The sequence below is a fragment of the Dama dama genome, chromosome 20 (genome assembly GCF_033118175.1).
Source record: "Dama dama isolate Ldn47 chromosome 20, ASM3311817v1, whole genome shotgun sequence".
NCBI lineage: Eukaryota > Metazoa > Chordata > Mammalia > Artiodactyla > Cervidae > Dama > Dama dama.
The window spans coordinates 32,300,092-32,325,844 of NC_083700.1; the positions used below are offsets into that span (position 1 = coordinate 32,300,092).

At 44.6% G+C, this 25,753-nt stretch overlaps 1 protein-coding gene and 1 long non-coding RNA gene across 3 annotated transcripts; both read right to left on the reverse strand.

Annotated features, from left to right (window-relative positions):
• Positions 1-1,127: 1,127 nt before the first annotated feature.
• On the reverse strand, positions 1,128-12,150 carry DDX20 (DEAD-box helicase 20). The gene is made up of 11 exons (XM_061121155.1): positions 11,654-12,150; positions 10,882-10,976; positions 10,079-10,247; positions 9,384-9,498; positions 9,123-9,265; positions 8,844-8,982; positions 8,687-8,745; positions 7,298-7,380; positions 6,863-6,968; positions 6,641-6,742; positions 1,128-2,796 (listed from the first exon to the last, which is right to left on the reverse strand). The coding sequence occupies exons 1-11, from the start codon at positions 11,952-11,954 to the stop codon at positions 1,631-1,633; spliced, it is 2,478 nt and encodes an 825-aa protein (XP_060977138.1). The 5' UTR covers positions 11,955-12,150; the 3' UTR covers positions 1,128-1,630.
• A 2,575-nt stretch (positions 12,151-14,725) lies between these two features.
• Positions 14,726-19,171, reverse strand: LOC133040194 (uncharacterized). 2 transcript variants are annotated; one of them, XR_009688919.1, is made up of 5 exons: positions 19,073-19,171; positions 18,413-18,549; positions 17,686-17,812; positions 15,709-17,443; positions 14,726-14,943 (listed from the first exon to the last, which is right to left on the reverse strand). It is a non-coding gene; the product is annotated as an uncharacterized LOC133040194 (long non-coding RNA). The 2 variants fall into 2 exon arrangements; XR_009688918.1 differs by lacking the exons at positions 18,413-18,549; positions 19,073-19,171 and having other exon boundaries at positions 17,686-17,990.
• Between the last annotated feature and the right edge of the window lie 6,582 nt (positions 19,172-25,753).

A 25,753-nucleotide genomic window follows, 5' to 3' on the forward strand; every position in this document is an offset into this window, starting at 1 on the left:
AAATGAAATTAGAATCTTCATGTGTTACGGTATATGCTTACCTCCAGCTTATTTTCCTATTTAAAAAAAAAAAAGCAAACACAAAAAAAAGACAACCCTAAAAAAGAATCCAATTAATTTCAAGACTAATGGGTACTCTAATCTCTAATTAAGATACAGAAGTATCCTAATTAAAATCCCCTAGCAATGATAAACTGTGAACTTGGCTGTATTGTGGGGGAAAAGAGTAGAAAAAAAAAGAAAAAAGAGCTAAGCTCAATTATGTAACAATGACAGGATCTTAAATGTGTAATTAAAGTCATCTTAATGACACGCTGGACCTAATTATGGATTTCCTATTTACGGTATTAATTCACTCTAACTTGGTAATACATATACAGTACTGGTATGTATAAGTACTGCCCAACCCAAATGACAGGAATCTATGTTAAACCATTAGGGCAGTGTTATGTGAGTGAGTGTTAGACAGTTAATGACAATGGCTATAGATGTTTGCTGACAGCCCTGGGGGAAAATGTTTATACTGCCTAGACAAGTATGTACACAGGAAAGGAGAGCTTCCCTTTTAAAAAGTAAATACGTATCTCTATTCATAGGTGGTTCTCTCACAACAAATCCCTTTCACAGAAAGGATTGGGAACCAAAAACGAATTCATAAAAGGAATGCTATAAAGAAATTAAATAATATGTAATTTCCAACTACATTTTTCCAAATCATAATTTATAAACACAGAATTTCAGAAAAATGCTAGAAACTTCCCTTAGCCTACTAACTAGCAGAGTAGGGCAGCTATTAATCTGGGTCCCAGAGATGGGCTCCAAAGGGTTTATGAACCCTTTGTAAACAAATTCTTGTTTATAGAATGAAAAATTTTCTGGGACAAATCTATAGCTTTCATCAGATTCATAAAAGGATCCAAAAACCAACAAAGATGAAGAGCTGCTCCTTTTCTTGAGAAACAAAAAGACAGCCACTGATCCTTAGCTATTTAATGCATATCAAAAACAAAGACAGCTTCCATAATCTTAAAAACAAGACACCATCAAAAGATGAACAATAAACATGTCACCACACTTGGCTGAGTTTTTTTTACTGGAAGCAAATAGCATCAAACCAAGGACCTTGGGAAAGTCTGAATCAATGTTTATTCCCAAAAGGAGAAGCAGTTTTCTGATCTACCATGCTACAAATTTCTCTAAGAACACACCTCTATGGAAATGCAGCCTGAGACTTTTGGAAAGAACTCCACAACATAAACTAGCATTACCTTTCAAATCTCAAGGTTTTTATTTTAAAGTAAACAGTGGTATAAGTCTTTTTCAGTGTTTCTTTTGAGAACGGCTTATAGAAAATGGCACCCTGGGAACTTCAGCTTTATGTCCCCCAAATTTTCTTTCAAGAATCTAATTCAGGGAATTTCTTTAAAAAGATCTTTAAAAAGATAATACACTTGACCTATATCAGGTTGATTTAGTTCAAAACAATCTGAAAAATAGATATGTCCCAGCAGAAAGCCTCAAGACTTCTCCAATTCCTCAAAAAATTGTGCCACTATATGCCACTCCACTATAGGTCAAGGAGGATGGCAATCACTTGATATGCCCAGATGGTGTGAGGGACAGCCTACTGTCACTGGTTGCCACGCATCATTTCTTGTAGATAAACAGCATTCATCTGATAGGCTGCCATCCAACTTGGATGCCTCTGAGCATTCCAATAATACGACTGAGAAGCAGCAGCATAGTATTCCTGCCATGCCCTGTAGTAAGCTCTCCAGTACTCCTCATAGTCCTGATACGTACCAGAAAAACCTGGATGTGCTTCCCTATGGCAGTCATACCAACCATCTTCCTGGGGTTCTGTCTGCAATCGATAGGAAGATCGCCTAGGAAGGTTTCTTCGGCTCTGCTTAGCTCTCTGGTTATGGTTAGCTCCGTCCTTATGCCTTGACTTTACTTGGATTTCAGTTGATTCTTGATACTCTACTAGGCTAGGGGTGTCATTTCCATTCAGAGGCTGTTCCAAAGAGATATGGCCATCCACAGGAATAGATTCCGAGTCTTTCAGCTGAGTATCAGAAGCAACTCCCAAGTATGACTTATGTCCTTTGCTCTGGGAAGAAGTCCTTGAGCTGGAAGAATCACTGTCACTCTCAGAGTCTCCAGATTGGCTGCTACTTGCCAATATCTGCACTCTCTCTTCAGTAATTCTATTTTTCACAAAACCATTTTGAGGATTCACAGACTGATCCCCTAGACCTGTGTAGTGTCTGATGATTTCCACAGGTTTCTCTAAACCCTCTTTAATATAATGTTCATAATCCTCCACCAATTCTGCAAAAGTCAAAATACATGGCAAATGGGTTTTAAAGGAAGACAGACAAGGAATTTTGGGGAGTGACACAGAAGCTTCTTTGACTTGGTGCTGAATGTTAGTAGGGTTTTCAACAGAGGTCTGAACAGAATTCTTCATTTGTTCTTCCAACTGTACTGCACAGCCCAGTTCTTTTGGTGACATGGCTTTTTCTACAATTCCACACTCTGAATGGCTTTTCACAGGAAGTTTTTGTTTGGTATTATTTTTTGATTTCACTGATACTGCAGATACAGAAGTATTTCTAGATGAAGCCATGTGTTTACCATGAGCTTTCTGAGTTTGAAAGGTTCTCTCTATTTTTTGAATGTGCTTTTTCAGAGGCTGGGTAGGTACACTTGCTAAACCATATGTATGCACGGCAGCTTCAACCTCCACATCCCAATCCAAACATTCTTCCATCAGACCAGGAGGAATAGGATCTACATAAAAGAAATTTTAAAAGTATTAAATTCTCAAGTTGCTTTAGACCAGCATTTTCTGAATGGTTTAATAAAGCTTTCCATGGTCAAAAGGGTTAAGAAACAAAATACACTAACAATATACTAAGAAGCTTAACATATTAGTATTTTAAAAGACCTAAGTAATCCTCACAGGAAAGAATTTTGCTGATAAATACACAAGACCCATCCCATACACATAAGCAATATCACCCTCTAACCTCTCACTGAAAAGAGCTGATTCTAGGAGTGAGGTGTGCCTCTGTAGCAGTTTTCCTACCCCTCGTCATCTCCCTCTCACCAACTCCTCCCTGTGATCTCACTACTCATAGCAGCCAAACAAAGGTATCAGAAAACAGATCATGCTCCCTAAAGCTTACCAATTGGGAAATATTACAACCATACCTCTGCATCCAAGTAAATCCACCCTATATTATATTCTACCAGGGAAAAATCAATGCCCTCAATGGTGGAGGGCAAAAATCTCCACAGGGGAAAAAAGACAGATAGATGACTGTGAAAAGATCTGTGATATCAATGGCACTTGTAAATCTAAAAAAATTTACTGGCTCCAACCCTCTGAATTTCCTCTCCCAGCCAGGTGTGACAATTTGCTTCTACCTGCACTCAGGTCTTTCCAAAGTGTGACCAATTTTCACCTTAGATCAAGTACACAGAGCCTCAGCTTTACGAAGATCTCACCTGTCACTGCTGGTGCTGTTCCATGTATGTGTCAGTTCAGTTCAGTTCAGTTCAGTTCAGTTCAGTTCAGTCGCTCAGTCGTGTCTGACTCTTTGCGACCCCATGAATCACAGCACGCCAGGCCCCCCTGTCCATCACCAACTCCCAGAGTCTACCCAAACCCATGCCCATCGAGTCGGTGATGCCATCCAACCTGCCATCTCATCCTCCGTCATCCCCTTCTCCTCCTGCCCCCAATCCCTCCCAGCATTGGGGTCTTTTCCAATGAGTCAACTCTTTGCATGAGGGGTCTGTGTATGTGTACCCACTACTCATTCCCTCAGATCTGGATTCTTTAGCTAAGGCTCTTGATTTTTCATTGATTAGAAACTCTGACTAAACTCAGATTCCTACTAAGATGATATCTCTTGCTTGCAGAGATCTATCATTCAGGTCAGTTTCCCTCTTAATCCTGCTCCAGGCTACTCACCTGAACAGTCTGTGGTCACACAAGTGTCTAGTCCAATATAGATCTAACACCATGAGTATCATTTTCTTGCAATTTCAGGGCTCTGTTAACACTTCATAAAGATCCAAATACATGTCATTTTCCAGTAACCAACAACTTTTTTTTATCACTAGATGTTATGATACTGAATCCTACCACAAGGCCTACCCCTCATATGTCAATTTTCAATTTTTTTCTGTATTTATAATTATAAAGATTATCAATAGACTTATAGAGAGAATTAACCAAATATAGTCTCAGAGAACCTAAAGACCATCTACTCTAAAAACACTTTGTAAACCAGGACATAAGCTTAGAGCAACTTAAAAAATCTGTAAAAAGATCATAAAATGAGTTATCACAAAGCCAGAACTACTAAAATTCACAGTACTCCCAGACCTGTGCTTAATCTAGCTTTGTAAAAATTACTAAAGGAATGAAATATATTGGTAAATATTCATTGCTCTATTTATTCAATAACATATCCCATTTTCTAGAAAATCATGTAGGTATATGTTTATATAACTATACAATATCTATATATGTATATAGCTATGTATCTATATAACGTATGGAGGAGAAGGGGACAACAGAGGATGAGATGGTTGGATGGCATCACTGACGCAATGGACATGACTTTGAGTAAGCTTCTGGAGTTAGTGATAGATAGGGAAGCCTGGGGTGCTGCAATCCATGGGATCGCAGAGTTGGACATGACTGAGCGACTGAACTGATTGGGGGGTGTGTGTGTGTGTGTGCATTTATATATATATATATATATATATGACCTGTCTCTTGAGAAATCTGTATGCAGGTCAGGAAGCAACAGTTAGAACTGGACATGGAACAACAGACTGGTTCCAAATAGGAAAAGGAGTACGTCAAGGCTGTATATTGTCACCCTGCTTATTTAACTTATATGCAGAGTTCATCATGAGAAATGCTGGGCTGGATGAAGCACAAGCTGGAATCAATACTGCCAGGAGAAATATCAATAACCTCAGATATGCAGATGACACCACCCTTATGGCAGAAAGCAAAGAGCCTCTTGATGAAAGTGAAAGAGGAGAGTGAAAAAGTTGGCTTAAAGCTCAACATTCAGAAAACTAAGATCATGGCATCTGGTCTCATCACTTCATGGAAAATAGATGGAGAAACAGTGGAAACAGTGGCTGTCTTTATTTTTTTGGGCTCCAAAATCACTGCAGATGGCGACTACAGCCATGAAATTAAAAGACACTTGCTCCCTGGAAGAAAAGCTATAACCAACCTAGACAGCATGTTAAAAAGCAGAGGCATTACTTTGCCAACAAAGGTCCACCTGGTCAAGGCTATGGTTTTTCCAGTAGTCATGTATGGAAGTGAGAGTTGGACTATAAGAAGGCTGAGCACCAAAGAATTGATGCTTCTGAACTGTGATGTTGGAGAAGACTCTTGAGAGTCCCTTGGACTGCAAGGAGATCCAACCAGTCCATCCTAAAGGAAATCAGTCCTAAATATTCATTGCAAGGACTGATGCTGAGGCTGAAACTCCAATACTTTGGCCACCTGATGCAAAGAACTGACTCATTTGAAGACCCTGATGCTGGGAAAGATTGAAGGTGGGAGGAGAAGGGGATGACAGAGGATGAGATGGCTGGATGGCATCACTGACTCAATGGACATGAGTTTTAGTAAACTCCAGGAGTTGGTGATGGATAGGGAGGCCTGGGGTGCTGCAGTCCATGGGGTCACAGAGTCGGACATGACTGAGCAACTGAACTCAACTGAACACACTAATATGCACACATTAACATACAGAGTTGACCTTTGAATAACACAGGTCTGGACTGAGGGCTTGAAGGTCCCGTACGTATGACAGCACCACACAGCCTGCTGCTGGCCGAATCGGTGACTGTGGAAACGCAGATACGGAGGGCTGCCTCTGAGTCACACAGGGACCTATGCTGCATGGAGGCTCGGCGCCTCTAACTCCCATGTTGTTCAAGGATCAGCTGTACAGCATATAAATCATATTTCCACACAAGAGTTTACGGTTTTTTAAAAAGTTTTCAAGAAATCATTAATAGTTTCAAAACATGCATTGTTTCCAAGACGGCACTTTTAAAAGGCAGCTTGATAAATGATTCATTAAAATCAAAAGAAAATACTTAAACATTTTCAGAACAGTGTTCAAATTAAAGATACTTCCTCATAATAACAAAGGAGAACATGACAAGAATTATCTTTATCGCAACATAAAAGGTAAGATACATCCTTGATATAAAATAAAATCAAATTTGAAAGCTACAAAGTAAAATATGGAGTTAATACAACAGTAACATATTTTTCACTTTTCATATGTGAAAAATATATTGTTAGCTTACAATTTTCTCCCTGCTACTTATTAACTGTAAGACCTTAGGCAAATAGTTAACCTCTCTGTCTCAGTATCCTCTTCTACAAAAGGTAGATAATAATAGCACATAACTCAAAGGATTGTGGTGAGCATTAAATGAGTTAACACACATAAATACTTATAAATACTTAGAACACTACACAACACATCATAAATACTCTATGTTTGCTATTATTTTTATTAGGCCTATCATCATTACCATTATTATTTCAACCGCAAATGAAACAGATAAAAAATACCTGGTAAAGGCAGAAGATTGATATTACATTTCTGGGCAATTTTCATCATCATATTTTCTTCTTCTCCCCTGCAGCAGTAGGTTACTGTCAGTCCCAAAGTACCTAAAGCACCGAAGGAATGTTAAGTAGTAAGTCAGTTTCATATAAATGACACTCCAAGTCCACTTGCCACATTACAGCTTCCTCCCCTTAAAGAAAGCATCCCAACTTTTTTCTTTTTACCGAAACGGCCAGCTCTGCCAATCCGATGCATATATGTCTCCCAATCCAATGGTACATCCAGGTTTACAACTAGGTTCACCTTCTCAGCATCAATTCCACGGGAAGTCTTGAATTGAAGAAAAGAACAATTGCTTGTTTGCAGTAACTACTGCATGGACACACTATTATTCTAGTATAACCAAGAGCCAAATTAAGAACAGGAGGATATTTAGGAGCAAAGGAAAATTTGTTTCTAATGAATAACTGACTTCAAGAATAAAGATAAAAACACAAAAGACATTTTTAAGAAAACATATTCCCCAGCACTGGAAATATGATTATCTTCTGGTATTCCTGTCAGATACACCCACCTAAAATAATAGTTGAAATCTGTACATTTGATAACAGAACATATGTCCAGATGGATTAGTCACCCAAACTGAACAGGAAATTTACCAAATCTGTGGAAATGAGGACTCTGCAATGAAACTGCTTCAGTTTAGCCATAGCATCAAGACGCTGATTCTGATTCATGTTGCCTAAAAAGATCCAGAAATAAAGTCACATAAAACAAGCTAATATACATTTGTCAAATCCACAAAAAGCAAAAATAGTAATACCCAGTCTTAACAGTTTAAAAATGTAACAACCAAAGTTAATTCTGTCATTATATGGAAATCTAGGTTAAGACCTAAAGTCAGAATCTTTTAAAATATAGTTAGGCAATCAACTCAAAATTCAATTTTATTTTTTTTCTTATTTTTATTTTTTGGCCGAGCTGCAGTATGTGGGGATCTTAGTTCTCCAACCAGAGATTAAACTCATGCCCCCCTGCAGTGGGAACACAGAGTCTTAACCACTGGACCACCAGGGAAGTCCCTCAAAATTGTTTTAAATGGTGACTTAGGCTATGCCTGCAGATATAACATTATATCTAAAAGTTACATATAAGGTTTAACAATTCTTAGCAAACTAAAATTTCGTTAATCAGCTGCTTATCAATTTGGTATTGAAGTGTGATCTACAGTCCAAATATTGGTCCATGGGATATATCATCACCAAACAAGCTTATGCTAACAGGTTAAAAACTAAGCTGAGATAGCAACCAAAACTCTAAAAAGGCTCTCATTGATCAAAAATTCCTTTAAATCTTCCATTCCTAGGTCAGCAGTAATAACTCAGCTTTGTGTCAAAAATCAATCAGTTCTGAGTCTTCCTTGGTAGTAGCTCAGTGATAAAGAATCTGCCTGCAGAAGACACAGATTCAATCCCTGGTTTGGAAAGATCCTTCATGCTATGCAGCTACTAAACCCATGCATCAAAACTACTGAACCTGTGAGCCCAGGAGCTGCAACTACTGAAGCCTGCGAGCCTAGAGTCCATGTTCCACAACAAGAGAAGCCACTGTAATGAAAAGCCCAATCACTGAAACTAGAGAAAAAGCCTTCACAGCAATGAAGACCCACCACAGTCATAAATAAATAAATGAAAAATCAATCGGTTTTGCCTTCCAAGAGACCATAAAAGTCAATTTAGTCAGCAATTCTTAGCAATTTTAAAATAATTATCTTAAGACAAAAAAAAGACTTTGTTTTTATAAAATTAGTTATTTGTGGATATAACTCGTTTTCTAATATTATATTATAAACCATGTTACTTATTAAAAAAACAAGGATATTGGTATAACCAAATCTCAGTGAAAATAAACCTGAAATTCCTTTTACTCTAAAGATTCAGTATAACCCCACATTAACAAGTCAACTTATGAAGTGGTATCTCTCCTGACATTGGAGAAGCTTCAAGTCAGGATACTCAATAAAGATTAAAGTTAAGAGGTGAAGTTACCTGAAATGCACTCGGCAGGAAAGCCTTTAGAAGAAAGGATATCAGCCAAGTGTTGTGCTCTATGAAAAATAACACAGAGGGTTATAATTTTACAAATATTGCCCACACCTATCCTTGTATTTCATAAGATCCCCAGATGACTTTTAAGGTACAGTACCTGCTGTGTAAGTTAGAAAAGACTAAGGCTTGATTAAATGGAATTTTGCTGAAAAGTTCCTGTAAATGTTGAGTCTTTTCCTCAAAAATCTTATGGGCCAAAGGGTATGAATTGACAATCTTATAATACTGCTTCAAACCTATAAAGAAGAGTCTTCTGTTAAAACAAACCTATTTGCTAAATAAAGCAAATATGAAAGCAATAGACAACTAAACGAAAGAAAGCTCCAGAATATCGTGAACAAACCCAGTAAGTAACAAATCCAATATCTATACACACCTACTAGACTTGGATCACTGGAATTTAGTCTTACAAAAGTGGGCTCCCTCATGTACTTTGTCAAAGCATTAGCCAAAAATTCAGGGTAAGTAGCTGACACTGCCAACATCTGTTTACTTGCAGGCAAGGAAGAATAAATCCAACTGCAAAATAAAAGAAAAACACACTCTGAAAACTATTCAGATGGTAATCACCACTTAGAAAAGCCAAAGACAGACACTTTGGAGCACCATTTAAATAGTCGTTACTTATTTTCCTTACTTTATTTGTTCCTGGAAGCTGCCTTCTTCTAAAAGCTTATCTGCTTCATCAAGAATAAAGAGACGTATACTGCCTGTATTCAAGTAGTCCAGTTCTATCAGTTGTTTAATTCTGCCTAAATTCCAGAAAACAAAACAAAACATATTCAAATATCGATAATGCACCAATTTGTGGAATTTGAGCCAATTTTATTACTCTACTTAACAGGTGGAACTGCTGATCTGAGCCAACCCTCACTATTCTCTATTTACACACTAAACCACAAATTAGAAGTCTTGAGTTCTGACCTTGCCTAATTCTGTTGTTTTTCCCTCACATTTCATCACCAATATGTATGGAAAATAAACACTATTCCTGTTAAGAGCTGTAAGGCACTGAATGCTAGATTGTGATTCTGAGTGATTCATGACTGAAAGACAATACGGAAGCAAAGAATAATCCCAATCCTTGGCTTTAGGGCCTCCTGAAAGTCATCTCAATACTCTTCTTTTCAAAAGCCAATCCCATACTTGTTCTTAAACATCCTTAGGAATGGAGACTTTACAAATTCTGTTGGTAATCCAGTTATGTGCTTATATCTCACTAACGTTCTTCATCTTTAACACTCAAAATAACTGCCATAGTTATCACAGACTGCCATATAAAAGTGCTCAGTTACTTAAACGCCCAGTAATTAAACGGTGCTGATGTCTTACCAGGAGAACCAACAGCAATATGACACTTTTTCAGTCTGGTTTTGTCTTGTGATAATGGAGTCCCTCCAATAAACACATGACACTCTAACCCTTCCATTTTTATTCCAATGGCTGTGATAACAGAATGTATCTGTACAGCAATTTCTCTTGTGGGAGCCAAGATCAAAATCTAAAAAAAAACGCAAAACATAAAATACACCTTTAACAAGTCAGCATTATAAATATATAAGGTAGGACTCAAAAAGATATCCCCAGTGCCTGGCATAATTGTTTATAGATAACATGGGCAAATCATGTTATCTTTAACAAGTCTTTGTCGAAGAAATGATCCCCAAATCCAAATCTCCTGTTAATTTGGGTAAGGCCATCTTAGACATACTCTGAATCTAGAAAATGGGAGATCAGTATAATACATTCACTGTAAGAACCACTTAGTTACCAACAACAGCCAAGCACCTCATTACCACCAATCAGGCAAAATACTAAACCTCACCATAATCTGGTGAGCAAATAAAAGCGTAAAAAAATCCCTATCTGTATTCTCAAGAAATGACAAAATTGACACACATGGCAGATTTATTTAACATGTAGTAATAACAGAAATCTCTGAACTTCTATTTCGTCACTATCCCATCCATACCACCACCACACAATAGCCTCAATGTCTACTTTCCCTGTATACTTGTCATGCCTCAAGGGAATCATTCACCAACTTCACTTCTATCTCTGAGGAGCCACTGGTATTTCATCTGACGTGTAGTAAAATCCACATGACTCCTTTGGGTCATCTGAGCTAAACTCACCTGGGTACTTAGGTTCTCAAGAACAAGAGAGTCCAAAGCAATGGTGGAGAAGACACAGGTTTTCCCAGTTCCAGACTTAGCCTGAACAATTAAATCTGAGAAGGAAAAAAAGTTAGCTAGGACTGAAGAAACTTAGGTACCAATCCCAGAACTAGAAGGGTCTCCAGAGAGATCACATCGTTGACACTTTGGTTTTTACCCTTAACTCTTAAAAAAGCATGAAGCCATATCCAGAAACAGGCCTCCTCCCTGAACCCCCACCGTTTCTTTTCTTCTTTAGGCTTAAGAACCAGAAGTTTGAAGTATGAAATCAAAGTATCGTAGGGTCACATTCCCTCCAAAGGCTCTATGGTTATCAATACAATTCTTCCCTGTCTCTTCCAGCTTCTGATGGCTCAGACATTTCTTGGCGCGGAGCTGTGTAACTCCAATTTCTGGCTTTCTTCTCTTTCTCTGTTATAAAGACTCTTGTCACTGGATTTAGGGCCTACCCTAATCCAGATGATCTCATCCGAGATCCTTATTACTGTTTACTTTTCTCAAACATAGAACCACTTGTCAGAGTGGAATGGACCTTAAATATCTCCAAATTCAGTACTGCGCCTCCGTTCGACAATGTAGGAAATAGAGGCTCGCGGAATGCGGTTGTCGTGCCCCTGCAGGCAGCCGCCCTGGGCCCTTCCCGGCCCTCGCCATGGCTCGACCCGCCACCCCCCCACCCCCGCAGCCCCACTGCCGGCCCTCCTGGCCCCTCCAGTGCCCCCTGCCTCACCGAGTCCACATCGCCCGAGCGGGATGGCCTTCAGCTGCACGGGCGACGGCCGCTCGAAGCCAACCGCCCGCAGGCCCTCCAGCACCGGGCGCGACAGCAGCAGCGACTCGAAGTCTGCCGGCTCCGCTAGCAGCACATCCCCAGTGCGGGTCCGCGGGCCGCTGATGTCGTGAGCCGTCCGCAGGCTCCGCACCGGCCGGGGGGCTGGCTCCGGGGCCGAGAACTGCGCGGCCGCCCGCTCCGCTGACATAGCGGTCTCCACGGTCGCTAAGGCAGCCGGGTCTTCAAACGCCGCCGCCATGGTAGCCGCGCCGCCGGATCTCGCGGTACTTGGGGCGAGGCTGGGAGCCTGAGAGCGAGAAGAAGAAAAACTTTATTGGCAGTCTTCCCGTGAAGACAGTGACACCCCAGGCCTGGAAGAGGAGGGGAAGTTGAAGACTCGGAAACAGCTACAACAACAAAAAAAAAATGTGACCAGAGGATGGCGGGAAAAGGGAGGAGAGGAAAGCAGAAGCTACCAGCGTGTCGCCGCCTGCGACCTGTAGAGGGCGCCGCGGGTTAACGGTGGGAGCACCGCCTCGCCCCACGGCCCTCTGTGGGCGGGTCCGACCCGCCCAGCGCCTCGCGTTGGCTGCCTCACAACGCTGCCTTTGTGATGAGCCCTGTGCGTCAAGCTCCCCGCCTCCGGGCCCTGCCTCCGCGGTCGCCCCCCTCCCGATCCCGTCCCGCCCCAACTCGCCGCCTAGTCCTGCGCTCTCGGAGAACGCCCAGAGTACAGCGAGGCGATTGACCACGTTGCACAGTATCTGTCTGTGTGGTTTCCTCTTTGTGTCGCCAGCCCCTACCACAGTGCCTGGCACACGGTTAGCCCTGATAAAAGAAATCGGATAGGAACCAGCAACTGCACTGACATTCCCACATTCGTATCTCCACACTTGTACCTCCATCTCAACACCTCCGCTTCGATGTCTAACAGCTCAAATTTAACGTTTTCTGTGTGTTGCTCCTATCCCTCCCCACCACCATCTCAAGAACGACAACTTTAGGTCTCAGCTCACATATCACCTTTTCAAAGAGGACTTTCCTGAACAGCCTGAGATAGCTCCCTCATCCTGGCAGCTCCCCAGCTTTTCTCATCACTTTATTCCCTTGTTCTGGTTTACTTTTCTTCATGGTACTTATCACTAGCTGAAATCATGTTTATTGTCTGTCTCCCCCACTCTATGAGGACAGAGATCTATTCTCTCTTGTTCTTGTCAATATTCCTTGTCGGAAAAAAGCAATGCCCAGTATTTATTGAACAAATGAGTTTCTATAACAAAGTCTGAATCATAACTCCAAATGTAAGTGTTTCTGGAACCTAATCTTACAATTCCAAATCTAAAGATAATTCTGCATCTAACCCCAACTTTTGCCTTTGTCCTGATATCATAATTCTGGTCATTATCTCTCACCAGTTCACACTTCCCTTCTCTTTCTGTCTCTCTCACACACACACACAGTGATGATTCAGATTCCAAAAGAGGTAGGAGGACTTTGGCTTGGTAACCTCACTGGGAAGGGGTCCTCAGATGCATTTTTCTTAGAAATTTATAAAACACTGAGAAAGTATTAACCGTTCCTATGAAAGAATGGGGCCTGTTGGGAGTGAGTAGTAAAGGTTTCAGACTTCCTCTTAGTACCCTACCTCTTTCATTCACCTAATCCTTGAATCCCAAACCTGGGATTTATTCTTGACTCAACCCTGCACTATACCTCCCCTTTCTTTTTTTCTTTTTTTTTCTTGACCATATGGTGCAACTTGCGGGATCAACCAGGGAGTGAACCCCTTGAATACTAGGCCAGCAGTGAAAGTGGCAAATCCTAACCCCTGGACCGCCAGGGAAGTCCCTCCCCTTTCTAACAGTTACAAGGGCAGGTAATTTTGCCTCCGAATATCTCATCCATATCTCTTCTCCAGTCTCCATAGTATGTGTCCTATTTTAGGTCCCTTTATCATCCTATTGCAACAGCCTCCTGACCGGTGCCCTTGCTCAGAGTTTCTTCTTTCTCCCAGCCACCTACCCCCCAGGCACTGGAGTGACCTTTCTTCAGTAGATATTTTAGGTTGTTTGGGTCCAGCTTCTGATCCTACTCCTTTTGACCACCTTTTTTATTTCCCATCCCAGGGTCCCACTTCTCACTATAAGTGATTCCAGTCTAGCGCTTACCTTGTTCTGTTTACTTATTTACATATCTGTCCTTCACACTAAACTATAAGTTTCTCAAGGATGGAAATTTTTTCTTACCCTAGGCTCTCCAGTCCAGCACCAGGCCCTTGGTGGACCTAATAAATACTGAATGGCAGAACTTTTCCTGCTCAAAAATCTAAGCTGAATTTTCATGCTCAGCAGCAGCGGTGTAGAACTCACACCAATCACCGATGAAGAACTTAGCTCTCATCCCAAAAGAAATATAAAGATTATTTTTCCAGAAAAGAACATTTATAGTTTTATAGGTATTCTGTCATTACATTTGTTGTTTACAAAGTCTTATGGACACAAATATTGCAGTTATATTACTAGGCATAAATTATATTGCTATAGCTAAAAACAAATCAAATAAAATCATAATAATGCTGTTGTTCATAATGTTTAGTGCCATAAAAATAAAACACAAAGGTAAGAGACCATTTACTAATCAGGAGGTATGAGAGTAACATACACAGAAAAATGTTGGACTGTTGTCCACCTCCTGGCCTCTCCCAGGATAAAATCACAATGGGACCCCAGCCTCCTTTTATGCTGTTTTGTCTACCTGGAAAGTCTTTCCTTATTTTATATACCTGGAAGCTAGTGGAGGGATAGATTCCTGTGAACTGAAGAAGTGGGAGTAAGATATCAACTCAGAATGGATTTTCAGGTTCAAACAGTCCCAGACAATCATTTCACAGTGGAAGTTTCTGCACCCGGAGGAAAGGTAAATAATGTAAATAAAGACAGGAGCGTGGCCCACCTGGGTGTGAGAATCCGTGGGAATATGTGGGACAAAAGGAAGGAACTAAGGTTTTTTTTTAAATTTTTATAGCATTTATTTATTTATTTATTATTTGTTCCACTGGTGCTTTGCGCGAGGGGGTTTCTCTAGTTGCAGTGCATAGGTTTCTCATCGCTGTGGCTTCTCTTGTTACAGAGCACAGGCTTAGGGCGCACAGTACTGGCAGCACAGGGGATCAGCAGGAGCAACTGTAGACCGCAGGCTCAATACTCGTGGCACAGAGGATTAGTTGTTCCACAGCACGTGGAATGTTCCTGGACCAGGGATTGAATCCATGTCACCTGCATCGGTAGGCAGATTCCTCTCCACTGTCCCACCAGGGAAGTCCTTAGATTTATTTTTAATTGGAGGATAATTGCTTTACAATGTTGTGTTGGCTTCTGCCATACAACAATGTGAATCAGCCATAAGCATACACATATCCCCTCCCTCTTGAACCTCCCCCCCACCCTTCTACCCGATTCCATCCCTCTAGGCCATCACAGAGCGCTGGGCTGAGCTCCCTTGTTACACAGCAACTTCCCACTAACTATTTTACACACGGTAATGCGTATATTTCAAGAACTGATTTTTATAGCCACTTTTTCTCATTTGATCCTCAGAGCAACAAAGGGTAGGCAACCTTATTATTTTCATTCAATCTGCAAATATCTCTATTCATTCTTGCAACAGAAATCTAAATGCCTAATACAAATCAGCCAAATGCTGGAGATACAAAGATGGGACAAAATAAACAGAGCACTTGCCCTCAAGCAGAAAGATACGTGCAGACAGACAGCACTGACCAAGGAGGAAACATACAAGTAGCACAAGGTGCTATACAAGCATATGCTGCACTGACATTTTTCAGAGCCTCAGCTGCTCAAAGTGTGGCTGTCATGGGGGAGACAGTGAGAACTTCTGAGAAATGGAGAAAAACAGCTTTTGGTATTCAGAGACCAGCAGCTTTTTTCTCTATGCCCTTCTCCCCCCACCTCAAATCAAAGTGGTTTAAAGCATGTATAGAACTAGAAGAAAACCTTCATGCCCAGAGCATTCTTCTCCTACTCCCTGGAGTCGAGCCCTTCTGCCGTGACAGCAGCACCAGGAGACAAAGTCCTAGTCCCTTGAAGCACTGGAGGCTGATTTTCTGAGCTGATCCTGGAGGATAGATAAGTTCAATCAGGCAGTGGGGGTGGAAAGAAAGCTCGCCAGGCAGACAGCGTAGAAAGATATTCTGGGCAGAAGGAGCAGTTTGTGCAAAGGCGTGGAAGCGTGAGAAACCACAGCAGTTAGGGAAGGTATGAGCTTCAGCGTGAACGGAGGCAAGTATGGCAGCAATTACCAGGAAACAAGGTTGCAGAGATGTATTGGTCCTGTAGAGTGGAGGGCCTTGCCTGCCACCACAAGGAATATCAAATTAATGGGTTATGCTTGCCCAAAATGGGATAGTGTTAGGTCACAATAGAGAGAAATACAATTGGAAATATAAGCTAGGGCTTCACAGATGACAAAGCTGAGGAGTTTGGACTGTCACTTGCAGACCATTGAGCATCCTCTCAGTTTGGGATCTAACTTGGGGTAGTAACTACAAGGCCCACTTTACACACTGTTTCTCACACCTAACAGGGTCTTTTGGGTGTTAAACACCACTTTCTGAGTGTCAGCGCTTACCTCTGTGCTGCTTAGCCCACAAACAGTGACTGAGCACGTGTTTTCTGGTTCTCTCTTCCAGGCAAAGGGAACCTTTCCTCCTGTATTCTTCAGCTCATCGACTCAGTGGACCAGTACCATCCATAAACTTAAGTTATGTCAAATTTGTTAAGTAACAATATCTGGCCTTCTGGACAGAATTTTTGTTTCATGACCTTGTTGGATCCTACGTAGCAAACATTTGACGTGGAGAATAACTCTTTCCACATGTGCCCCTTGGCCTGTGGGGTGACCATACCCTTAGTATTTTCAGACAGGTATGAGGAGCAGGGGAGAAGCAGCAAAGGCCCAGGTGCCCACTCTCTTCACAGCCACCTCCCACCATGGGGACCTGCCTCACTGGCTTTCAGTAAAGGACCCCAGGCCATCCTCTTTCCCTCTTTCTCTCTCTCTCTCTGTCTCTCTCTCTCTCTCTCTCTCTCTCTCTCTCTCTCTCTCTCTCTCTCTCTCGACCAGACTCCCCTCTGCTCAAGGCCCACATTGATGAATTGCCCCATTTAATACCACAGCCTCAGTCTTTAGGGAGAAAGGCATCACGTTTGCTCTTCTGAGAACGGGGCCCAATTCATTCTTGTCCAGGCAGCATAATAAATAACCTGCCCCTGTTGGCAAGGGGTTTATTAGAGACTGATGGGACATTTAACAATAACTGGGGTCTGTGATTTATTAGGTAGGGAGGTTGGTGGCGTCTCTGAAGACTGGGAAGGTGGAATTTAATTGATAAAGCGACTGTCAGCAGCAATGAGATGCACTCAATAGAATATGCATTTGAGGGCTTCTCTTTGGAGCTGTCAGGAAGGGTTTCTACTAATCATATTCAGCTCCTGTAAAGGCGGCGTCTGCTGGATATCTGGGTGAGACACAAACGGCAGGGAGGGGACTCTGAAAGGGGCCTGGGGAAGGGTGCACCTGTCAGTCGCCCAGCCCGATGGAAGAATGTGACACAAATAAGCAGAAGGGAAAAAAGATTTTCATCACCCCCAAGAGAGGTCCCCTTCAAGGTGCCTTTGTTTCTCTTCAATGAGCTGCTCAAGAGAGCAAGAGGTGCTGAGCACCCGCTTCCTGGAGAAGGAGGGAAAGGCAAGAGTTAAGTGGCAAAAGCAATTTGTTCCACAATTCCAAACTCCCTAAACCTGAACTATTTGCACCAGGGCCCCCCTGCCTGACTCCCCTGCCACAGACACTCAGGTACACAACACGCCCCCACACACCACAGGTACCCCACGTCCACACAGCCTTCTCCTGTCACTGCTGCTTTCATGCTAAGGACAGAGTCACAAAAACTCAGATGGCTGGAGCCTCACCTTTTATACTGCTGTTTCCCAGCTCCGGAGACCCCAGAATCCAGGCTGAGAAACTGGAAATAAATTCTTGTGGTCTGGAGTGTGCAGACCGTCCCTTATCTCTTCGGCCCGCCCTCCATCCAGTTGCCTGACAATAAGGGACCTTGGTTTTATCACCGAGGCCATCCTTGATGGCACCGAGGATGGGTCAGCTCTGTCCTCAGGCAGCCCTGAGCCTTTCCAAGCAGCTCTGCTCACATTCTCTGCTCCCCGCCACCCCTCGGGCTGTTGCTCAGCCTTAAACAAGGCCATGTAAGGCATGAGAGGGGCTCTGAGGCCAGTGTGCTTCCCTCCTTTGATCTTCCCGCTTCTATTCTTAGGTCCCAGGAGACTGATCTGCCTCCTTGTTCTCCCCAGGGAGAGAAAGGGAGGGGGAGGCCATAACCAAAGAAGAAGAAGTAATTGTCAGTGTCTAATCTGAGCCTCAGTGGTGACACTGAGGGACCTCTGAGCAGAATGGATACAGCAACTGGTTTGATTAAATCAAACCTCTCCTGCAATGTTGTTAAATTAAACTGACAGGCCGGGAGCAGATGAGGGAGGGCAGGGGAATCATCGCCTCGGATGGGGGCAGGGAAGGCCGTGGCTGGGAAGAACATCAGATGGTAGCAGAGCAAGGCCTGTCCTTTCCCTTATTTGCTGACTATAGATAGGAGATGAGATTTATGGATGTGAGAGGCTGAAGTACCTGTCTGAGCACAAGCTGCGAAAGTGACGCACCGGCAAACCGCTGCCTCCCAGGAGGCTCTGCGAGTTCCCTCGGCAGTCAGGCCTCACATTTGGAACAGCGTTCTTGACATTTCAAAGGGCCTCTACCCACTTTATCTGCACAACAAGCACACAGAGTGAGATTATTTTCCTCACTTTGTAGCCAGTGAAACTCAGGCCGAGGGGGATTACAGAGCCAACTAGTAGGCAGAGACAGGCAGCAGAGCCAGTCCAAGGATCCCAGGTCTCCCGCCTGCCCGTCCTGGCCCGCTCGGCCCCAACATATGCCATATGGCAGAATTTCCCAGGACTCAGTCCCTGAACCACTAGCTCTTCTCCCACCCACCAGAGAAACATAAACCACACATGGGCCATCAGGAAAATGCCAGTCCCCACCTGGCTTGGTGCAGCCCACCTGCAAAGCACACAGCCGGCTTTCAAAGGTCACCAGGCCATCCTAAGGTGTTCATATCACTCTCCCACCAGCCCAAGCCCTTCTGAGTCCTTTCCATTCCACCTTCATTACAAGTTGGGGGGCGGGGAGTGGGAAATACAATGTTAGCAACACTAGCACACAGCGATAGGAAACGGATAACACTGATACCCTGCTGGCTTCCTCAACTGTCACCCAGTTCCTCACCTGCCAAAGCTAATTTTCCACTCACCAGTGGGTGAGAGCTCATTTCAGAGTGTGGGAGTCACACACACTCACGTACACGCATGGTTACCCAGAGCTATTGCGAACCAAGTAATGCCTCGGCCAGGATGTCCTGTTCTCACTTCCGATGCACCCCAATGATTTGTTTATTGACACCTGCGCCCCTCTCCAATCTGTTTTCAGGGGGATGGGGATGCTGGCAAAGACAGTGCATAGTGATTACCATAGATGCCGTGGATCCCTACCTCCTGCAAAGCAGGCTCATCACACACAAGTTAATGATTAGAACCTGGGACAGGGAGAACAAAGGACAGAGGGAAGTGGAGAGAGGAGCAGACCACTGCCACCATAAAGGAAACTGGAGGAGAGAGAGGGCACAAGGTGGTACCATTTGCTTGATGAGGACAGACAACTGGAAATAGTACCCACTAGGGGGGAGTGTGTATGGGCCACACCAGATATGGCCTCACTGTGCTCTTCCCTTTATCACATGATTTTCATCACCACTCTTGACCTGAAAGAGCAAAGAGCAGGTGGGCAGATAGGTCAAAGGTACTTCAACAAATTATCACCAGCCTCCTGAGTTCATCATTGGTATTGTGACTGGCCACATCCAAACCCAACGCCTCCAACCTATCCATCTGAAATCATAGATCTCCAAGGCAAGGAGTTGGATTCCTCTAGAAATACCTGCCAAAGTGTGATGGAAGGAAAAGAGGTCTTGGGTGGGGCGGGGAGAGGAGGGGAAGAAGAGGGAGGTTCGCAGGACCTGGGTTCCTATGCTGATTTTTGCTATCAGCAAGCTGGGTGACCTAGGGCAAATCACTCAACATTTCTGTGCTGCGCTCTCTTGGTTTGTAAAACCACATGCTTGTGTGGGAAATGCAGACTCTCAAACTTTAGAGGTCACAGAGGAGAAAACCGAGACCCAAAGAGGTTAAATTACTAGTCTGAGGCCACACAGTGAGGCAGTGGGGTGACAAGAGAGCATGGGTCCTGAACTGAAGCCAGAGCCTCTGCGTGACCTGAGGGGAGTTCTGGCTCCCCATCCCCTTCCTCATCTGCAGAATGGAGCAATAGGAGTCCTGCTTCTGAGGGCTTGGGAAGAACAGATGAGTGCCTGACACAAGGAAAGCCTTCAACAAATGGTAGCTCGCTCTATTTTTAGTGATAAGACTGGAGATTCAGACCCATAGAGCTTGATTTTGGGTCTTTCCACAAGGTCACAATTCTCTGATTATCTATAAGATCTTTTTCAGCTCCCAAATTCTATGATTCTAAGTCAGAGAGATTAACATGCAAGTTATTTCCAAAACCCTCCAGGCAGAGACACAAAAGACCATTTAGGGGATTCATTATTCACTCTCCATTGCCTCAGTCACTTTCTATGGATGATGATTCATGAGGAATAATCACAGCAAAGAAAACCTGTCCAAATGCAGGGAGGAGGGAGGGCAATAAAAAAAACCCGAACTCCTTTGCATATTCAGCTCCTATTCTTTCATTTGTATCTTCATTTGTTAAGTGACAACAGTGTTTCTTAGCCTCATTGCCTTTCCACTCTGGGAACTAGAGGCTCTCTCTTCGTACAGACTGAGTCCCTGCCCACCCCACCCGCATCCCCATGAGCCCCCTGGGAGATGGCCCAGCCTCTCTGGCCAAGCAGAACCCCTTACAGAAGCAGCTGTCACCTTTGACACTGGTTCCCCTCAGGATCTCAAGGCTGAAACTTCAACTGGACCCCCAGGCTGATGTCCGGTCAGTGTGAAGACAGTTCTCCAGCCCCTGCAAAAGACCAAGGAGGTTTAGGAGCCAGCCTGGTGGAAGCAAATGCGCAGTAAGCCAAACCTGAAACGTGACCTCTTCTTCTCCTCACCCCATGGCCTCAGGGGGGAGAAGCCAGTAGACTTCTTTCTCTCTTGCTGACAAATCTCCCCCTGGCAAGGGGCCAATGCCTGGTCCTTGCTTACAGCTTCCAGAAACTGGTGGAGAGGGCCAAGTTGTGTGTAATAAAACCAGCTTTCACCCTGAGTTGCAGGCCATGTGAGGTTATAGAAAAGTCAGCACTGGGCCTCCAGGGAGTCAGACATATCAGAATATCCCCCAGAGAGTGCAGGGAGCTGGTCACTTTCCTTCCCAGTTTGCATCAACCAGCATTAGTTTGCACAAATTCCATAAGTACTTCCCTTCACTCTGCCCTGACATTCTTCAGGTGTTCTTTGCAGTTGAAAAATATTTGCTTTTCCAGCCAATGTTTGCAAAATGGAAATGTTTACTTCCCCACAGAAATGAGACCATTGTTTAGGCACCATAAGCACAGGCCCATAACTGCAAATAATTCCTAATAGGGGTGGGGAGCAGTCCATTGACTAACTGCTCAGTATTCAGACTAGTCTAATTTTGCACTTACGATTCCTTCTGAATTGTTCAGGTGACACAGTCCATTCATTCATGGGAGTTTTCTCAAACTACTATCCCACTACTGCTTCCTCCAACACCTTCCTGTGTCCCTCCCTCGAAATTTCAGTGCCTGTAAAACTGAGAACCTGGTCTCAGAGCCCAGGGAATTTGTAAAGAAGTGATGGTTCTGGGAGTAGCATCTAAGTTAGCACTCTGTGTAAGAGTGATGGCTTTTCTGCAGATGGGGAAGTACCAGGACTCACTCCTTCAGTGGCTCATCATCCCAGCAATCCACTTGTCTCCTGCTTTCTGCAGAGGAGGGCAGTAGGAAAAGGTTACCTTGGAAACAGGGAGAGTTTATTATATCACCATAAAGATGAATCTCTTTGGGCCTCAGTTGCTCTGTCTGTAAGCAGGGAGAATGATACTCTATGTTTGAAGACACTAAACACTAAGGAGTTCCTTATGACTACAGTCTTTCATTCTGCCACCCAGTCAAAAGAGTTTTTACTTAAATCCCAAAGTGAATCTTTCTTTTGGAACCTAGATAGCTCCCAACATACAGGCCACTTCGTCTCTCTGCTGTCTCCCCTGGTGTTGGAATTGAAGAGGCTTCTGTCTAAGGTGGACAGAGGAAGATGTCATGAAAACTGAGAGATTATTTTAAGAAGAGTTAGGCCTCTGTCCAGTTCCTCCCCCACCATTCGAGCATTCACACCAGACACACAGTCTCTGCTCAGCACCTCTGGGCCTGCCTGCCAGGAGAGGTCCTCTGCCTGGAGAGAAACAGTTCCGCAGTGATATCTGAACACATTCCAACAGCACATGTTTATCTCTAGGGTCAGCCTTTCCTGTTGATGCTCAGGAGGCATGGGGGGAGCGGGGAGGGGGATTGGGATAATGCTGTTGGCAGCCACAAGGGGTGGAGGCATGAACACAATGGGGACACGGACCCCGCCCTTGGGAGGGTGATGTCATAATGAGGTTTCTAGACTGCGTGTGGCCATGTATCTCTTTCCTCACATCAGGATGAGCTCCCTGGCTCTTCTGTTGCCAGTGGAGATAAGATAGGCACAGCCTCACTCAGCAGTGCCTCATCCAGAGCAGGCTAGGACTTGGTGGATGGAGACGTCCAGGTGGGGACCATAGGATCTGGAACCAGAAGAATGGCAGTGTTTCCATTGTTTAGTTTAGGATCTGAGCTCTGTCGGGACACAACAGGTTCTGCCTGTCCCTTTGAGTTCAGTCATCAGTGCCAGGACCTTCAGGCTCTGGCAGTGGGGCAGAGGGGACCCCCTTCCCTGAGAGGTTGGGCAAACCACAGGAGTTCTTTACACCCTTAGGAACTGCAGGAGCTGCAACTGGCTCCCTCAAGAAAAGTACTTATCCCTACCAGCAGGGGGCAAAACTGAGACACCTTCTGAGGCTTCCACCCCAGCTCTAGACAGCTTTGAGAAAGTACCTTCACATCCAATCTCAACACCTTTGATTTATTCTTTATTTTCCAATGAGGTAATCTCACCTTCCCCTCAGGCTGAGTTTTGGGGGGCAGGAGGGAGGAGGCTGAACCATTTGATTCCTCTTCAACAAAAATGAATCATGTCCCCTATCCCCACACCCCCATCCTCAGCCCAGGAATATTTATCTCTGTTTACACAACCATGGCAACAGGCTCTATTCTCTACTACTTAGGAGGAAAAAGAAAAAGAAAAGTGGAGGGCAGTGCTTTTTCCTACTCCTGTCTCCTGCTCTGCTCAGGTGACAGATCTATCATTTCAGAAATCAGGTAAGACAGAGAGAGCCCTGCACTCTGGTGTAATGTTCTTCTCAGGGACAGGGGAGCAAGAAAGCTGCAATATACTGGGATCATAAAAGCACTCCAGAGCTTGACAGTGATTGTCCTCCAGAATCCTGTGGGAACCACAGTACTAGCACTTCTGACTTGTCTGCAACTCCTCTTCTGAGCACTGCAGTAAGATTATGGTCATCATTTTTTTTTTCTTGCCATAGCTTCGACCTTGAAAGTGGGTGGTATGCAATCTTTGGCTTTGCTAACAATATATTCTTCATCTCTAAGAGGGATTCTTCTTTGCCGTGACCACTTCACAAATCATTATCAAAATAGAGTTTTGTAATGAATGTAAAAGTTTTAAATTCACATGTTTAAGCTATAAGTAAGGGAAACAGGCCAGTCAAAGGAAAGCATTTGTCCAGGATCATACTGTGTTATCAACAGTTTGCTGTTCAGTCCGCCCAGTCGCCTCTGATTCTTTGCGACCTCATGGACTGTAGCACCAGGCCTCCCTGTCCCTCACCAGCTCCAGAAGTTTGCCCAAGTTCATGTCCATAGTCTAGAAGGCCTAATTACCCAGTCCTGAATTCTTGCCAAAAGATCAGCCTGCATCTCTTGGAGGTTTAACCATAGCCACTCTCCTACTAACTTCCAAGAGGATTCCAATCCATGAGGTCACAGGGATGGAGAAAAATCAGACCTGAAACTTGATTCTCAAGACTATTTCAACCACTACGCACAAACTCCATGCCTCCCATAGTTGCCGCTGTATTGGGTGCTGGAAAGCAAAGCACAACCCTCCGGGTTGAAGAACCATTTTGTGGTGTTTCTCCCCCCTCCCGGCCCTCTCTCGCATAAAGCTTCCCCGTTGGACTAAATGTTAATGGGCAATCCCAGAGGATTCAACTTCACAACCGGTTCTGCTGGGCTGGAGTACTCAGCTCTGTCCTTGGAGGTGGCTCCCACTCTGAAATCTCCTCGGGTCCTTTCCAAAGGGGCCCCTTGGGGATCTCGACTCACGACTGCAAGGAAGCCGGAGCGGGCTCTGCGACGCTGAGTGGACTAGCCGGGCCATTCTGGCCGCTGGCTGTGGCGGACCTGGGAGAGCGGAAGGAAATGTATTTTCGGGACTCTCCCAGCCGACGTTGGAAACGCGGCAGCAGATTCTCAGCTCCATCCCGCAGCGGTCGGCTTCTCAGACCCACGCGGGATCCTGGGTAGCGACCGTGAAGGGAGAGCGGGTATCTGAGCTTGGTGATGCCATCCAGACACAGGCTTCGGACCGGGTTTTGACCCGCCTGTGCGTCTTCTTCCTTTTCTCTAGCCAGCGACTACCGCTGCCCAGCTTCATCCAAAGGGGGCACTCGGGGCTAGGCCGAGAACCCTAGATAAGGTCCACTGTAACTGCGAACCCGGGGTTAAGTGGAGGCCATCCCACTGGACTCTGCAGTCTTCAGGTCTAAGGATGTTCCTGGCTAACCTCCCTCCTCTTTCGCTCCCATCTCGCCATAGTAAGCAGATGTGGCGCTCTTTGCCGGCACGGATCGGAATAGCCGAGGTTTGTGCCTTCGCTTTTTGCTCCCTTTCTCGCGTCTTCACACAGTTCTCACTCGAAGACTCCTAAATTCTGCCCGGGGCAAACTTTTCGCGTTAATTACCTTGAAACAACACGTCTCTGATTGAACTAATTACTCGTGCCCTGCAACACGCCCCCCCCCCCCAACCCGGGCCAGGACGCGTGGCACGGTGCCTGGGCACAGGGTGGGAACCGCAGCCCCAACACGCACGGAGCCTGGTGTTGGGGGTCCTGGGTTCGGCTGGGAGGAGCGCCCGGGTCGGCCTGCAGGCGCTTCTCCTATTCACCTGCGGCACCTCCACGGGCCAGGGCCTGGCTGGAGCTCGCACACCTCCGGTGCTTGGGCCTAGTCTGTTGTATAGAATCGTGGCATCTTTGAGTTTCTTCTGTCTTCTCCGACTTAACAGAGAGCTTTGCAAGTGGCCAGAGCAAGAATTGGGATAACTGGGGGAGAGCAAGGCTTGCTCCTCCACCCCTGCCCACCCTATTGAAAGCAGCCCCTATCCCATGACCCTATTTTATGTTTTCATAAAGAATCATTACCTGAAATAGCAGTGCCTATGTTTTTTTTAAACCTGTTTGTCTTATTCCATTCCGTCCCGCCGCCCCATGTTCGTTCTTTAAGCTAGAGAGCTCGCGCGTCGTATTCAGTATCCGCACGCAGACCTCCAACCCTATCCGGAGTACTAAGTAGAGCCTCCTTTGCTTCGCGTTAAAAACGTGAATGGACCGAGCGGCGGCTCCTCCGCTCCCGGGGTGAGGAGTGGACGGGGAGGACCTTACACTAGGAGGTCAGGTAGGCCCACACTTCGCCAGTCCACTTTTTTTAACAGTTCAGAATTCAAAAGAGCTGCCGAGTGGCATTTGGGGTGGAGGGTGCTCCTTTTCTGATCAG